Source organism: Syzygium oleosum, unplaced genomic scaffold, assembly GCF_021117445.2.
Source record: "Syzygium oleosum isolate NSW1041296 unplaced genomic scaffold, Sole_v2.1 Sole_v2.38, whole genome shotgun sequence".
Taxonomy (NCBI): Eukaryota; Viridiplantae; Streptophyta; class Magnoliopsida; order Myrtales; family Myrtaceae; genus Syzygium; species Syzygium oleosum.
In genome coordinates, this window is record NW_026607522.1 from 850,566 (window position 1) to 867,887 (window position 17,322).

Consider the following 17,322-nt stretch of genomic DNA (forward strand, 5'->3'; position numbering starts at 1 on the left):
ACTCCTACACCTGTGATAAATTTACTCCAAATTAATTTTTTGACAATCAAAAATCTCAAATGTAGTTTCCATTAAATTTCGCTATCAAAATTTTGAATTGGATGACACATGACAGTTAATGGGTGTTTCTATTTGGGGTTTTATCATTTATTTGTAACGGGTGTACCAGTTTATGATTTTTCATGTTATTAATCTAATTTAATGGAGTGTAAATTTATCATAAATATATCAGTTTGGGGGGTTTTTGGTGATCAAAAAATTAGTCGAGGACAAAATTGTCGCAGATGTGCTAGTTTGGGGATTTTTGGTGATAAAAAATTAATTTGGAATAAATTTATTACATATGTATTAATTTTGGAGTACCCAGAATGGATTATCGAGATCATGCGTTACTCAGCTGCTGAAGCCCATCCATTCATCTTTTACTATTTTGGTATCATCGTGTTGGAATCGACTAAAAGAAAGCTTATTTATTAATGAGGACGATTAATAAGTCACAATCTAATTATTAATTTCTAGAGTTTCAAAAGCGCGTGGTCACTCTCTAAAATGCGGAGAAGGAACAAAGATGCGGAACAGAAAAAAAAAAACAAAAACAAAAACAAAAGAACAAGATGATGGTTAATAATTAACCATGATCGAGTTAAGTCACCTTTTGGCTATGGCAATTATTATGCTTCCTCTTCTGTCAGACTTTTGTCGTAGATGGCAGTTGGGCATCATAGGCGTGGACCCCGCTAGTTAGGCCTTTAGTGGTATAGTCGTGGGAACCAAGTCCACCGTTCCTATCCTATATGTGTCGGTACATGTTGTCCCAATATAATTAATAGGTGACCACTGTGGAGTTCTGTTGCTTTCTGGCCATTTCAGTCATGTGTAGCAGTATGACTTTGTACACCACTGAACTCATCCTATCTATTTTTGTACATGTTATCTGCTCTAAATTTGCCACGTGCCAATAAAATCTCCACCCTAAATTGTGATCTCGGGCCTCGGCCCCACTTTAAAGATACTTTTGCCGAGGACTTTGTATAATACTCGTTACGTGCAACTTTTTTGGTTTTTTGTTCTATTAATTTGAATAGTTGGTATATGTCGTTCTTTCTTTTACTTAGATATGAAAAGTGAGGGCATTCGTATAGCAGGAGCGCACACAACTTTTTCACTTTCCCACCATGACAAAAATTATAAAAAAAAGTTATATATATTACGTAAATTGTGCGGACTAATTAGCGCCCAACACTTGCAGACAAAAATTCGGGCTTACTTTAGAGAGCAGTGCACAGGCGAGGTTGGTTTTGGGCTGGAACTTCAGCAACCGGTTGGTTTCGTTTTTGTGGGAACTGTCGAATCACCTTCGCCACCCGCGGGTTGACCGGTTGGTCAGGATCTTTCGTTGAACCTTCCCGTAACTCTCTTGTTTTTGTAAAGCAAAATGACAACACACAGAGTCAAGAGGTGTGAAACGAAGAAATGCACCAAAGAGACACCATACGTGGATGAACAGCAACACCACCATAATTGAAGTGAATGTCCTAAAACATATTGTTGGTAAGGTAAAAGAAGCATTACATCTTGCTGGGAGAGTTGCAAAGAAGACTTACCTCTCCTACCACATCCTCTATGAAATATAATGACTACTACAAGTCTTTCACATTTAACTTTTAATATGTAGTATGTAAAATCTCCATGTAATCTCAACTATTATAAATAATATTATGTTTGATAATAGACGTGATATTAAATTATGCCAATTGACCAAACGTATTGTATGATTGGCTTTTCATTTCATATAATGGGCTATCTAATTTATTTAGACAAAAGGAACTCTGTGCTTCGTGATGGTCCTTCCCTTTCGCTAATCGAGGGATTAGCCATATAATGTTTGTTGTTAGAACTCAAATGTCACATTTTTTTAAGGGTGAGCAACCCGGTCGATTCAATTCGGAACTATATCGAACTCGCCCGATTCTACACTATTTCACACGAGAACTGGTCAGCTCTAATGTAAACATTCTGGGAACCAGCCTTAGGGAAAACTGGTTTGGAACAGTTCAAAACAATGCTAAATCTTTTATATTTAAGACCCTTGCTACTTTCTTTTGGTTCTCACTCTCATTGCTAGCCTCTCTCATAGACTCTCTAGTCTCTTGACTTTCCCTAGCAGTGCCCTGGATTTCTCTCTTTCTGGAGTCTTGCCGACGCCGTCTCATCTCATTTCTCTCTCTTGGTCTTGCCGACGCCGTCTCCTGTCCTCCTCTCTTGATTTTGCCGGTTGTGGCCTCGCCTTTGTTGGTCAGCTGTCGATCAGCCCACTATTAGCCAGGTTCGTTCTTTCTCATAGCAACTAATCAGAGAGCTTTTCTGAAGATGAATAGCCTGATGAAACAAAGAATGCTTACGGAAACTATCAACGTCTTCTATTTGGATTTAGAGATATGACTTATATGGGTGTAAACATGGTCCTCAAGATTTACATGTTTAGGCTATTTAGCCTTCTCCAAATCGGGCAAATAAAAACATATAACTGTCCCGAATTCCTATTCTTAATAGAATTCTAAAGAGAAGATTAGCCAACTTCAAGAACTGTTTTACCTTTCACACATGAAAATTTAAATTGAAAAGCATCCTCATCAGCTTGCTTTTATTATCCCAACGCAAATTGGTACTTCAGTACCAAAATATAATTTCTTTTTTGCACACAAAAGGTTTCATACTACTTCATTCACAATGTATACTTCATAATCTTTTTCTTCCTTGTTTCATTCACGTAAAAGCAGAGATTCATGAACATAATTTTTCTTTTTACCGTGTGAAGTTAGATGCTAAAGTTGCCCATACAGCTATAACAATTTTCTATCTTCTCAAGATCCAAATCCCGATGCACTTACTACTCGATGTCACTACTAAACAATTGGGGCATGCATGTGAACGTGCACTGGGAAACTTGGAAAATGGGCATCATCAGAAAAAAGCTGAGATCGTTTGTTCTTTAGCCGCCTTCGGGAGAAATTTTAATTTGCATATGCTGAGAAAAATGAAACTTTAATTTTCACTTTTTAGACCACGTGGGACGGTTGATTACTGTTTGCCAATACCTATAATTTTTCCAATTAAACAGGGTCGGCGGTTATTACGTTTTTAAGGCAGAAACTTACTCGTCCCATGAATAAGTTACAAACCTCATGTAAAATTTTAGTCTAATATATTAAGATTTACTATTGCATTGCAGGAAGCGTCAGTTTTGTTCAAACTTGTCTTTTTCTCCTTTTTAATATGCGATGATAAGAATAATCATAGAAAGATTACCAACGTTACTAATCATGTAAACAAGTCAGTAATTATTTATAAATTGGAAGTCGAATTTCTTTTAAAAAGTTACTGACCACATAAAAATTACTAGCCACGTACATACTTACAGTCGGACGATTTCTTTCAAAAATCCTAACAAAGCAAGGGGGGGCTAGAAAGAAATGGAACGACATATAATTGAATTGGCATCCATCGAAATGCCGAACATGCAACTATTGTGATTAGGAGTGCTAAAAAGGGGCAACTCCTGTTATCCTTATTAACGATATCAAGTATCTTGCCAAATGTTTTGGGAAATCTTTAGTCTCGTGTTAACTCGTAAGTTGGGACCTAATTTGTCGGCCAACGGACGTGAAAAATTGTGGCTTTGCTTCGCCAACAGGTTACCCTGCACTTTCTGCTCGCCTTAAAGAGGAAAAATAGGAAAAGAAGTAAAAGGTGACCACGTAAAAAGGACAATGATATGGTCCGACACCTGTAGCGGACTTCAAGAACATCACCAAAATAGCTAATGGCCTGTCTTAATAGATTTTTGCATTTTATTTTTGTTTATTCTAATGTTGTCTCAGTCTACATTTTATATTATTTTGTCTTTAAACATATGCAATTTTCACAATGCGTAAACATTGATACGGAATTTGAATTAGTAAAAAAACTACACAAAATTTCAAATTATGTTCACTGTGATACATATACTTTAAATTTTTTTTTGTGTCGTAAAAAACTCTAAACATGTACCTAAGTGACATTTACTTTCCATCAAGATTTCGTCACATGATTTTTCAATCAAAACGTCATTTTTATTTCATTTAAGCCACATGGGCGCCATGTCAACACTATTTACCTTCCACGTCCATGTAGGTAGATTTTTAACGGTACTCATTGACATAACTTTGACAAAGAGTAAATGTGTCACAAGGATGCAAGTTTGGGATATTTGATATTACAGAAAAAAGTTTAAGGTAAATAGTTATCCTATTGTCATTGTACAATGCAATATCTAAAAGTTCTCAAATTGTTATAATTCTATACGATGAGATGTATGATTTTACTAAGTTTCGCTAAATTTTTTTATCATTATATACCTCTTGAAATTCATTTTTTATTTAATCAAAGTGATATTACTTTACCCAAGTTAATAAGTTTTATTTTAATATACTTTTCGATATTCATTCTTTTATTAAAACTAAGATGCGCTTCTTCTAATTTTAAACTAATCTTACTATGTTTTTCCTTTCTTTATTTGGTCCCATTTCATGCTTGTTTATATGTTCATTCAGGAATATTATTTTGAGGAACTTGCATTGTCATGTCACCTGCCTCCTAACCATTAAAACAAATGTCAACTTCACAAGCAAAAAATAGTGTTCTTGCCTATGCTTTGCATGAGTTTTATCTTTAAACGTTTAGTAATTAGCAAAAGCTCATGTTGCACTTTTACACATTTGTATTCTATGAATGTGTGATAATGGATTCTACTCACCTAATTAATTTTATTAGGTGTATGTGTGTCATAATGTAGCTAATCTTGATGTTCACTTGAAACTAGCAAATCAAAAGCTTGACAAACCTAATTATCAACTTCTATGGCCAACTTGACCTGTTATAGATAGGCATTTTGATGATCCACGCAAGTCTAAATAAAACATGCGGACCCACTGAGCTCGCATCCGATGCCTGCATGAACACTTCTATTTTTTTGAAGGCTTCATTCTTTACCTTTTTTGTGAAAAGACGACTGATCATTCTTTATATTTTTGGGATGGATTTAATGTATGATAAAGTTGGTAACAAAGCTTATAAAACTAGGAAATATTAGTTTTCTTTGATTCGAGTACTCTGAGGAGTGAGCTAGGATTAACTAGTTATTGATATATATGTGTATATATAATTATACAAATGCAGTACACATTAGGATAGAGATTATTTATGTGAAAATAGAAAGTTCTATGCGTAGGTAGCATAATGGATTTGTTTACATTGTGATGCTAACACTACACCTCTCAAATCAAAACTCTCATTCATATTGTCACGTGACATTATTGCAATTATTTACTAAAACAAAAAGGGAGCTGCCTCCTAACTCAGAGAATAAAGTAATTAAGATCATAGATTCATTTCTCTTCGCAAGTGGACCGAAACATTAAGAAATGCTCAAAAGTTTCCTCCGAAATAATGAGATGTGAGTCTGAAAGTGAAGAAGGCGTAACTATTGTTTCAACCTCCATTTTGCAATTTAGGAAAAAAAATGTGTAAAGAGCTCAAAGGAAAGCGCAAATAAGCAATACTTCAACTACAGAAAACCTTTCGACCAAAAAAAAAAAACAACTACAGAAACCTACAAATTTATTCCGCCGAAGACCCCACAAGGTCAAGATCGATTAGATTGAAATTTAATACTCAACTTTGAAATATAGTTGTCAAACTATTTGCGCAAAAATATGCAATTAATTGTCTTTTAATAAACTATCACAAATAGAAGTTTCTAATAATCTATATAGCCTTTTTCATTCCAAAAATGAGATCATGAATAAAACCCCAGTGGTAATGCTAAAGATACCACTGAATCATAAAGGTGTAATCAACTATACAATTTGATAATGTAAGTAAAATTAACAAAAAGAAAATAATATACGTAAAGTTTACAAGTATAATGAAAAGTTTCACTAATCTTAAATCTAGATATCTCAATGCAAATGTAAATTCAATTAGAGAGAACTGGATAATCAACTAAAGTCAAAATAAAATCCTGACACAACATTGCAGTTATGCAACAGGAGAGAAAAAATAGTGCATGTATTGACATAGAACCATGACACTCAAAATTCACGAGGTCAGACGCCAATAGTTAACAGAGATAAAGTAATCTTGATGACTAGAATGCTCTAGCCACATCACCTAAAATAAATTGTTAATTGAGATGTATACATAACATAACGTTCGAAATTATAGTCATATTATTTGTTCAATTGTAACATCGCAATGTTCAGCGGAAAAATTAATACCAAAATGAACAGTAAGGTATAGCCTATGCCTGTCAATGGGCGTTGAGCCTAGCGCATAATTCCAAAGGAAAAAGAAAGGCAATATCCAATTTCATGAATTCAGGAAATGCACTAACGAAATTTTAAAAAAAAATATGAGTAATACTCAATCGAATCGTAAGTAAAAAAAGAATATTACAAAGAGTATCTAATTACTAAAATCAATATATCTATTTTTATAATATAGAAAAGGAAAAAGGAGAAAACTTTAATTATATTATACTTCGATGGTGGCAAAAGACAAAATGAATTGGGGGCATCATATAATATGAAAGAAATAACTTTAGGACAATCTTAAAAGTACTGTTATACAGATGTCGCCGCAAAAAAGAAATGCAAAAAAATTCGTTTCTCGTGTTAACAATGGCTTATTTTTTTGGGTCAACGTGTTAATGATAACTGAGAAGGCAAGAAAGGGATCATTTCCCGCGTTTCCTTGTTGGGTCCGCATAAAAAAGGAATGTTCCCCTTTTCTTTCTCCCTTTAAATGTGCGATGATGACGAATGCAGGCAGCTACTCAAGAAACCCCCTTCTTCATTGCTTCTAATCTTGTTGCTTGCATTTCATTCAGGCTTTGCTGCTGTCAAATACGGTCCTTCAATATCACCCGTACTCCTGGTAATTATGCTCTTAAGTTATTTTCACCGTACATGCATCGGTTTATTGCTTTTATAAACTATAGAATTAGAGATTTATTTCCGCCAGCATTTTCCTTGCCTTTGCAAGCATAATAGAAGAGTAAACGCTAAAAGCATGAAAAATCTTAGACAAACCACTAGGACCTGATTTCGGTGGGTCCCATATGCATTATAGATTTAGGCTTCATCGTGCATTATGGGTGGATTGTTAAATTCCTATCTTCAACAACTAAAGTCGGTCATAGAAGCTAATGATTAGATTTGTCAGGATCTCTCGATTTGCCAATCTTAGGTGAGCGTCAATTGAAACTTGTTATCCATGTTGTGAGAAGTCTCTAGCGTCAAGAACGACTGGACTAATATCTTATGATCCACAGAGAGAACAAAAATGGCGGAAGCTGTCATCCTTGGTATTGCTGGAAATATCGTTGATTATCTGGTTCCTAAAGCACTAGAAAAGGTTGGAAAGTTATGGGGTGTCAAGCATGAACTCGAGATACTCAAGGAAACTGTCTCCACGCTTCATGCTGTACTAGAGGATGCAGAGGAGCAATACCACCGGAGTCGCCAAATCAAAGTTTGGCTTGACAAATTGAAAGATGCTTTCTATGATGCGCAGGATGTGCTTGAAGAATTCAACATAGAAGCTGTGCGACGAGAACTGAGTGGCCATAATGAGATGATGAAGGAGGTAAGAACATTTTTCTCAAGTTCAAACCAGCTTGCTTTTAAACTGAAGATGAGTAACAAAGTAAGAGCAGTGAGGGAGAAAATAGAAGCCATTAAGGCTGATAGGAAATTCCACTTGGATGATCGCTCCGTGGATTCACGAGTAGAGAGACAGTGGAGGAAAAGAGAAGAGACGCATTCGTTCATAAGTGAGGGAGATATTAAAGGCAGAGACGATGACAAAACGGCGGTTATAAAATTTCTATTGGATTCAAACATGAAAGAGAACGTCTCCATCCTTCCAATAGTTGGTATTGGTGGGCTTGGAAAAACGGCACTTGCTCAATTTATATATAATGATGAGATGGTAAGTAAACACTTTCACTTGAAAATGTGGGTCTGTGTCTCCAATGACTTTGACGTGAAAAAAATAGTCACAAATATCATAGCTTGTGCAAAGAAGAAAGCACCCAGCGAAGATGCAATGGAACAGCTGCAAAGTGAACTGAGGAAAGAAATTGATGGAAAGAGATATCTCTTAGTTTTAGATGACTTGTGGAATGAAGAACCAGAAAATTGGTTGAGCTTGAAAAGATTACTGGTGGGAGGTGCTAGAGGAAGCAAGATCCTTATAACTACACGCCTTCCATCGATTGCGACGATCACTGATGCTGCTCAATCTCATCATCTTGGGGGCTTATCTGACAGCTTATCTCTTGATTTATTAATGCAAATGGCTTATCGAAAAGAAGAGGAGGTGCAAGATCCTGAAATGCTAGATATTGCCAAAGAGATAGTTAGAAAGTGCTCTGGGGTTCCATTGGTGGTTCGAACTGTTGGGACTTTACTATCCTTTAAGAAAACTAAACTCGAATGGTTAACTTTCAAAGATTATGAGCTCCCAGATGTGTCTCAAAGGGCAGACAAAATAACATCTGTTTTGAGGCTAAGTTATGACTATCTTCCTTCACATTTGAAACAATGTTTCGCGTTCTGTTCACTGTTTCCCAAAGATTATGAGATAAAGAAGCAGACTTTGGTCAATCTTTGGGTGGCTGAAGGATTTATCCGGCCATCGAATAGAAGTCAACATTTAGAAGACATTGCTCATGGATATTTCATGGATCTACTTAGGAGCAACTTCTTCCAAGACTTTCAAGAATACAAGGAGACTTGCAAGATGCATGATTTGATGCATGATCTAGCCTGCGTAGTTGCAGGGAATGAGTGTGGGGTGGCATTCGATGACACAAAATCCATAAATGAAAGAGCACGTCATCTATGTGTCGGTGATCTTCCAATCTCACACTTGAAAGCAAGTCCCCTGAGAACATATCTCTCTCTTATGCGACGACCAATAAGTGAAGTAGATTTACGCCAACTCATTCAAAGTTTCAAGAGGTTGCGCGTCTTGGATCTGCATACCACATATGTAGAGAAGGTGCCAAGGTCCATTTGTAAGTTGAAGCATCTCACGTATCTCGACCTCTCTGGCACTCATAAACTAAAAAAGACTTCCGGACTCCATTACGAGACTGCAGAATTTGCAAACACTTAATCTCAACAATTGTCGTGCCCTTGAAGAATTGCCGAAGGGTATAAGAAAGTTAGTCAGCCTTCGAAATCTATACATAGATGGTTGTGAGGAACTTAGTTATGCGCCACGTGGACTAGGTCAGTTGAGTTCTCTAAGTAGGCTAACGCGCTTCATTTTGCCTAAAGATAAAGCTCTTGCTAAGAATGGTTGTGAACTTGGGGAGCTAAAAGAGCTTAATAACATCCGAGGAAGCTTTTGCATTGAGAATTTGGGAAGCGTGACGGATGCAGTAGAGCGAATCCAGAGGCGCGAACTTGATAGGGAAGCATTCACTGGAATCTTTGAAACTTAAATGGGGCGATTTTGATATTGATGATGCAGTAATTGGGAATAGAGATGAAGTGCTATTAGATGGACTGAGGCCGCACTCAAATCTGCAGGAGTTGACTATCAATGAATATAAAGGTGAGAGCTTTCCAAGGTGGATGATGGACAATCTTGTGTCTTCCTTGCCAAATTTAGTTGAGGTATGCTTCTCCAAATGTGGAGGATGTAAAAGTCTTCCTCCACTAGGCCAACTACTTCACCTTAAGACTATGGAGATTTGGAGTCTGACTGAATTGGAATACATTGTATCGGATCATCCATTCACTTCAACAATATCATTTCCTAGTCTATTGGAATTAGGTATCCACAATTGTGAAAAATTAAAAGCTATCCCACCAACTCCGCATCTCGAGGCGTTATCGCTGATTAGGGCCCACCCAGCGTTAATAAATATGATAGTTGGCCTTAATAAGTTGAAGCACCTGGTAATCATGGAGATGGAGTCTCTAGAATGTGTGCCGGAGGAGTGCTGGAAAGGCCTCGCCTCCCTCGAATCTCTTGCCATCTGTCTTTGTCCTGGGTTAACTTCCCTCTCAAAAGCAGCACCACCACCACCCCCACTGGGTACGCGACATCAATCCAACCAGGTGGATCTCGATTCTTCGGATTCTGAGGAGCTGCATTTATCCAATTACGACGAAAGCAGCGGCGGCAACAACCTCATCTTGGAACTTCACAGTCTCCGCTCCGTGAGACTCTGGGGACTTCCAAAACTAGCATCTCTCCCACGGTGGCTTCTCCAGCTCAGCAATCTCGAGGATCTCGATATTCGGCATTGTCGGGAGCTGGATATATGCAAAGACGAGAGCAGCAACCTCATCATCTTGGATTCCCATGGAGGACTCCATCACAGTCTCCGCTCCGTGAGACTCAAAGGACTTCCAAAACTAGCATCTCTCCCACGGTGGCTTCTCCAGCTCAGCAATCTCGAGCGTCTACGTATCTGTGATTGTCGGGAGCTGGATATATGCAAAGACGAGAGCGGCAACCTCATCATCTTGGATTCCCATGGAGGACTCCATCACAGTCTCCGCTCTGTGAGACTCGAAGAACTTCCAAAACTAGCATCTCTCCCACGGTGGCTTCTCCAGCTCAGCAATCTCGAGGATCTCGATATTCGGTTTTGTGAGGAGCTGGATATATGCAAAGACGAGAGTGGCAACCTCATCATCTTGGATTCCCATGGAGGACTCCATCACAGTCTCCGCTCCGTGAGACTCGAAAAACTTCCAAAACTAGCATCTCTCCCACGGTGGCTTCTCCAGCTCAGCAATCTCGAGGATCTCTCTATTCGGTATTGTTCCAATTTGAAGGCATTACCAGAGCAGATCGAGGCCCTTCAATCACTTCAACGGCTCGAAATCAACGATAGCCCCTTGCTGACGTTATTTCCCGAAGGAACGCGAAGGCTTGCGTCCTTACTCAACTAGGCATCGACGAATGCCCAGAATTGGAGAGGAGGTGCAAGAGAGATGGAGGCGAGGACTGGGACAAGATCGCTCATATCCCCCACATGCAACTTGGACTGTGGCAGATCGAGCCCTAATTTTCCTTACTGAAGGTATATATGTGGGGGGCACCTTGTTTCCCAGATTTTACATGGAACAATTTTCGAATACAATGCCACTGAGTATAGCATCATCGTTAATGCTTTTTACAGTTTTTTGATTTTGGATTGTTGGTGCCTCTAGAGAATTTCTTTGCTTTGTCCTTGCTCCTGATCGTAGTTCACTACTTCTGTTCGGCGTCATATGAATTTGTTTTTGTATCTTTTGATTGGGTTCATTGCTTGATCTGGCGAAGATGAGCTGAGTTTGCTGATTTGGCTCCTCAAACTGGACACGCAGCTCGAAAACTATTATGATGTGTGGTCGGTGGCTGCTATTTCAATAGCATTTTGGTTTGGATCATCATGCTCTGTATTTCACGAGCGGTACTTTGTCATCTCAGTTTATCCCTCTATTTTTGGGCTAGAATCAAATTCAAGTGGGCTAACACTATGCCTTCCGATCTCTAAGCTTATACCTCTATCGAAACCGGTGTGTGTAAAATTGTTCATGGCAATTGACCTCGCTATTCATGCTTCAAAAATGCAATTTTTTCCCACTTGAAACTAGTCTTCAAAATGCGGTTTCATGAGATTAAGCTTAGGGTAAAGGTGTTAGCACTTGCTAAAGAGACCCTTTCTTTGAAGTATTCCAGTCCATTCTTTTATCTTTTCAAAACTAAACTCTCGTGCATGCCAGAAGGCCAGGTCATACAAATAGAGCTCGCCATTTGAACTATCTTCCATGAGATTAAGCTCCCAGGTTTTTTTTGCTTCAGTAGATATGTCTGTCACTCACATTGGCTTATTTTTTAGACTAGGCAGAAATGGGATAGATTTTTGCACCGATGACGTAATGCCAGATAAGGATCACAAAGAACTCACTGACCGCCAGTCCCATGACAGGAAACATATGGATTTCTCTCTTGCTAAAACAGAAGAAGAGTGGAAACACCAAGAGCTTTTCTTAGTTCAGGGTGTATGCTTTGAAGTCCGAGAACAATACTGTTACATGCTTGAGAGTCTTCTCAACTTGGACGTCACGCCCTACACCGATACAATAATTGCATAATACATTTGGTATGTTTTCATGCCTAAAGCCTTTCAGTGTGGTGCACAAAAAGATGAACAATACTAGAACTATTATGTACTCATCGAAGAATCGCAGGTTGCCCAAAATTGGAGGGGAGGTGCCACAAAGATGCAGGCGACGACTGTTACAAGATATCTCATATCCTGCAGACAGAGTTGATAAAGTTATCTATCAACGCTACATGATTCGAGGGGGGGACATGGACAGATCGCAGATAGGTTTGGACATTGCTTTAATCTCGAACATGCAAGAAAAATGAAGAAAATTCGTACTTTTCTTCATCCAACTCCGAGATTGTTAAATCTGCCTCATGACTCATTCTGTAGATATAGTGTGCAATCTCCTTATTTGATTTCACAAGGAGCAAAATGCCTGCACAATTCTGGAAAACTCTCATAGATGAAGTGATGAAATGTTTCTCTGTTGAACGGCTTCTGGTTTGCTTCCCTTGAACGGAGGTTCTGACATAGATCTGCGCAGCAACTCAAGGGTATGATTGGCAACAATAAAATATGTCATGTTTTTCCTTTTTACACGCTACATGCTACTGATCTATTAATTCCTGAAATTAGGCGATCCCTAGACCTGCTGAGCACCCGTTTGAACTTCCAAAGTGGAATTACTATGGATCAAGTACCAATCAAGCTCCGGGGGAGGATAGAGAAGTGATCTTATAGTTAGCATTTGACAGCATTTGACATTCTTTATTTGCTTCTCAGCCATTCTGCAAAGGTTCTCAGGTAAATCCTTTACCAATTTTTAGCGACATCTTAAGCAATTGAGTAAATATTTGACATTAAAAGAGGTCTTATCACAGTTAGAGTGGGAGTCTAATCTATGGCTTCTTCATTTTGATCACTGCAAGGTTGTCCTGTTCAATTTGTTTGGTTGACAATTGACGTGGACTTCATCTCTTTGTGACAACAATGTCTGCAAAAGAAATGTGTGGTGTGTGAGGCAGAATGAATGAACGAAGCAGTAGTCATTGTTGTCGTTTCTTTTCATGAATAAATCAATCACTACCAATTTTAAGTCTATGTTGTGGACCTCATGTGGAATCGATTTATCTTGTATCCACTCTTGTATCAGATTTTTCTTGTTCTGTGACTTCAAGTCCTCATAGTGATAATTGCGGTGTTCGGTAGTCTTGCTCTGCCATGGCGATATCTGATGGATATTTTCGCCAAAGTGATTAGGAAGGGTAATTTGCAATTATGCCAAGTTTGTGAAAGAAGAAACTACTTCATTGTGATTGCCTTTTGATTGCGAGAGGAAAGGATTAGGTGCACTGTCAAGATTCATGAGTTGATCGTCCATTATATCTAATGAAATATCATAATAACATGTTTGCTAATTGATCCTTGGTAAGGTGGAATTTCATTAATCTCTTAAACTGTTGCACTCTGCAGTCTGCTTACTTCAACTATGTAACTGCCCTCAGTTTTTTACTTGTTCATGAGCTCACTTTTGGGAATGAGGCCTGAGAATAACCTTGAAATGATTCCAAAAGGAGAAGTATAGTTATGCCACTATTTTTAGTTAAGTTTTCAAGGAGAATGTGGTATCATCCTTAGGGAAATCAATAAGACTCGCTATTTATGCTTCAAAATGTAAGTTTTCCTACTTGAAATTGTCGGCGTACGCACTTGCAAAAGAGACCCTTTCTTTGAAGTACCCAGTCTATTCGTTTTATCATTTCAAAACTAAACTCTCATGCATACCAGAAGGCCAAGTCATACAAATAGAGCTTGTTGTTTGAATCATCTTCCATGAAATTAAGCTCCTAGGTTTTTTGTTTACGTAGATATTGTTGGAAATATGGGATAAATTGATGGGTGAATGAATGAGAAATTGATACTCAAAGAACACCCTTGAGTTGGAAGTGGGAAGTGAAAAAACACTATTCCCACATCGGAAAAGAAAGAAGGATATGGAGTGCTTTATATACAGTTACACTTATTTGAAGTGGTAACTATCATAGCACAAACTCTCTGCCTCGCGCGCAGGCGCAGGGGGGTGCAAATCCGATGCCCGACAAGTTGAAACTTGGGCGCGAGCACACATCCCGTGTACCGAAAAGTGGGCCTCGCGACGAGCCCAATTTTGCCTTCTGATTTATTTTTTTTTCAACTCAAACTGTTACGAATTTCGTAACGTGCGGCAGATTTAATCAACCGTTATTCCCATGCGTATTGATTTTATAACGGCAGATTTAATCGTCCGTATTCCCAAAATGCTCTCCCCTGCGTTCTATTTTTATCGAAATCATTCTTCCTCTGTTTCAGAACTTCTCTGCATTTGCACTGTTTTTCGGTAGTGTTCATTTTCGAGTTTGTTCAAGTTCGCTGAAAGCTTGGAAGTGCCGTGATCTCTTCTTCGCTGTCAACCATTGTATCCTGGGAGACGGACGTTCACGAAACCTCAATCGCGTACTTAAGGGAACGAATCTGTTTTAAGGAAACTGTGTAAAACACAGGCCTCGGTATTCATTTGTATCGATTCCGATTTTGTTATTGCAATTTCATTTCTTTACAGTTTTGTATTGTTTGTAATATTTATGCTAATGCCGATTTGAATTTTCGTAACAGATATGTCTATTACTCACACTACTTTATTTTTCAAACTAGGCAGAAATGGCGCAGATTTTGGCACCAACGACATAATGCCAACAAGGATCACAAAGAACTCATTGATGGCCAGTCCCATGGCAGCAAACGCATGGATTTCTCTCTCACTAAAACAGAAGAAGAGTGTAAGCACCAAGAGCTTTTCTAAGTTCAGGGTGTATGCTTTGAAGTCCAAGAACAATACTATTACAGGCTTGAGAGTCTTATCAACTCGGATGCCACGCCCTACACCCACACGATGATTGTAGAATACATTTGGTATGTTTTAATGCCTAAAACCATTTAGTGTGATCCACAAAAAGATGACAAATACTAGAACTATTCTGTACTGAGATTATAAGTTCGCATTTTTCTTCGATATGCCATCAGAATAAGTATGTCATATGTTATATGCACATTCAACTGCTGACACCTTTTCTTTTTTTCTTTCAATTTTTGCATTAGCGAACCTTATTTCACATTTTGACGTTAGTCTAACTATGAGTCAGGATCGGAGTTTCTGGTATAGATTTGCACAGCACATCAAGGGTATGAATAGCAACAATAAAATATGTAGGGTTCTTCTTTTTACATGCTACATGCTACTAATATATTGATTCATGAATAATCAGATGATCCCTAGAGCTGTTGAGTATGGATCAAGTACTGGTCAAGCTCCAGGGGAGGATAGTGAAGTGATCTAATCGTAAGATGACATAAACCAAAAACTCTCTTACTATATTTACCTTCACATCATTCCATCAAGTTCTTGATTTTTTAACAACCCTCGAGCAATTTTCAAGGATCCTTTCTGAGGCAGCAACAATAGCATGGTAATCATCCACGAAATAAGTATTATGTTGTCAAAAATTGTTCATCCATCAGATCATCTGAACAGGTTGATCAAACAAGAAAGGACGTTTCAATTAGTTTAAGAAGTATTATTGTTCGTCTGTAGGTTATTTGCAATTTATACACACCAGCTGGCGAGCTGATCCCAGCGAACAAACGTGCCGGCGTTGCTGAAATTTTCAGTAACCCAAAGGTTATCAATGAAGTTTCATGGTGGGCAATCCAAAAGCATGAGTTCTCTATTGTGAATTAGAAATTTTTGAAATAGACAAGCTTATGGCTTTTGCTAAATGTTCATATTAGGTATGGGATTGAACAAGAAAACACCCTACTGCGGGACCGAAGAAACGGTCAATCTCGTTTGCGGCAAAACAGAGCAAATCTAGAATGAATCGGGATCACATTTAGAGATTAATTGGGGAAGATACGACCTGGTAAATGTGGTTGTGGCCAAGGGTACAGGGTCCAAACCGTGCAAATTGAAACTCCGCCGAGCTGATTCCGGTCCAACTCCAGTTCAGGTTTAGCGACGAATAAGAAAACGACAACATCAATCACGAACACGGAGCATCACAGAGCAGTATACTGTGGGGCTGTCCAAGGCAGATTTGACAATTCCGAGGGGTGTCGTTGTATGTACCAGTGTTACCGGGTACAGGTACGCTAGGAGGAAGCGCTGCCGTGGAGTCTTTTGCTGGCAGAAGATGAGAAAAGGAGCACGACGAAGGAAAAAAAAAAGGGACACTCGGCCTCACCCCTGCGACATTGGTTTTTAGGCGAAACTGGAACTTCAACGATCGTCGCCAAAGTGCAGGACGAATGTCTGGAGCTTCAGGAACGGATGGACAAGCTAATAGGGTTAACAACTTGTTACAACGTAAATAATCTGTTGTTATGACACATTTATTCTAGTATTATGAATATGCATAATTGAATTTACGACTTGTCATGATTGTCAAAATTTGAAATGACACTTCCACATGTCCCCAGAACCAAAGACCATGGATTGGTGCATTGTAAAAAGTCGTTAACTTAGCGCAAATAGATCTCGAAGAAGGCCTTTTTTTGGTTGTCACTTACTGATTTTCAGAGTACAGCGCTCAAAATAGATCATAAGCCGGAAGCAAATGCGCATGGCCAAGGGGCATTTCCGTCGCTACTTTATCGTTTTTGAAGTGTGGCGCTTGCGATCAGTCGTAAGCTTAGAGGCAATGCATCATAATCAAGGCGATTTCCATCGTAACTTACTGATTTTCGACTTGTTGCACTTGCAACGGGTCAGAAACTGAGGACCCAGTAAAACTCAGTTACAGAACAAGCTAAAAGGTTTAGAACTTGTGACGATGTTTATAGCCGTTGTTACGACGCCTTTAGTATGTTTCATCCATTTTTCTCATCTCGAAGGAAATCATCTCAAACCATATAATCATCGATTGACAAAAAAAAGACATTAATTCCAGTCAAGCAATCCCAAAAACCCAAACAGAGGAAGCATGGCAAAATGAGATTTTCCCTCGGGCTAGAAAGCCTCAAACGACGCGATTGAACGAACCTGAGAAGGTTTGATGATGAGGAGGCCGAAGTGACAAGCAAACCTGAGAATCATGTCCCGCCAGAAATGGTACTTGGGTTCCCCG

The 17,322-nt window shown here is 38.6% G+C and overlaps 2 protein-coding genes and 1 long non-coding RNA gene across 4 annotated transcripts; all 3 read left to right on the forward strand.

The window, feature by feature from the left end:
* Positions 1-2,089: 2,089 nt before the first annotated feature.
* On the forward strand, positions 2,090-9,320 carry LOC130135872 (putative disease resistance protein RGA4). Of its 2 annotated transcripts, XM_056305695.1 has the most exons (3): positions 2,090-2,326; positions 6,929-6,975; positions 7,373-9,319. In XM_056305695.1, the coding sequence occupies exon 3, from the start codon at positions 7,384-7,386 to the stop codon at positions 9,220-9,222; it is 1,839 nt and encodes a 612-aa protein (XP_056161670.1). In that variant the 5' UTR covers positions 2,090-2,326; positions 6,929-6,975; positions 7,373-7,383; the 3' UTR covers positions 9,223-9,319. The 2 variants fall into 2 exon arrangements, with proteins under 2 accessions (XP_056161670.1, XP_056161671.1); XM_056305696.1 differs by lacking the exon at positions 6,929-6,975 and having other exon boundaries at positions 7,373-9,320.
* Positions 9,321-9,515: 195 nt separating this feature from the next.
* LOC130135873 (putative disease resistance protein At4g19050) lies at positions 9,516-14,018 on the forward strand. Its single transcript, XM_056305697.1, has 5 exons — positions 9,516-11,149; positions 11,951-12,214; positions 12,303-12,445; positions 12,554-12,717; positions 12,800-14,018. The coding sequence occupies exon 1, from the start codon at positions 9,687-9,689 to the stop codon at positions 11,016-11,018; it is 1,332 nt and encodes a 443-aa protein (XP_056161672.1). The 5' UTR covers positions 9,516-9,686; the 3' UTR covers positions 11,019-11,149; positions 11,951-12,214; positions 12,303-12,445; positions 12,554-12,717; positions 12,800-14,018.
* Positions 14,019-14,886: 868 nt separating this feature from the next.
* Positions 14,887-16,625, forward strand: LOC130135876 (uncharacterized). Its single transcript, XR_008815055.1, has 3 exons — positions 14,887-15,666; positions 15,792-15,898; positions 15,989-16,625. It is a non-coding gene; the product is annotated as an uncharacterized LOC130135876 (long non-coding RNA).
* Positions 16,626-17,322: the final 697 nt, after the last annotated feature.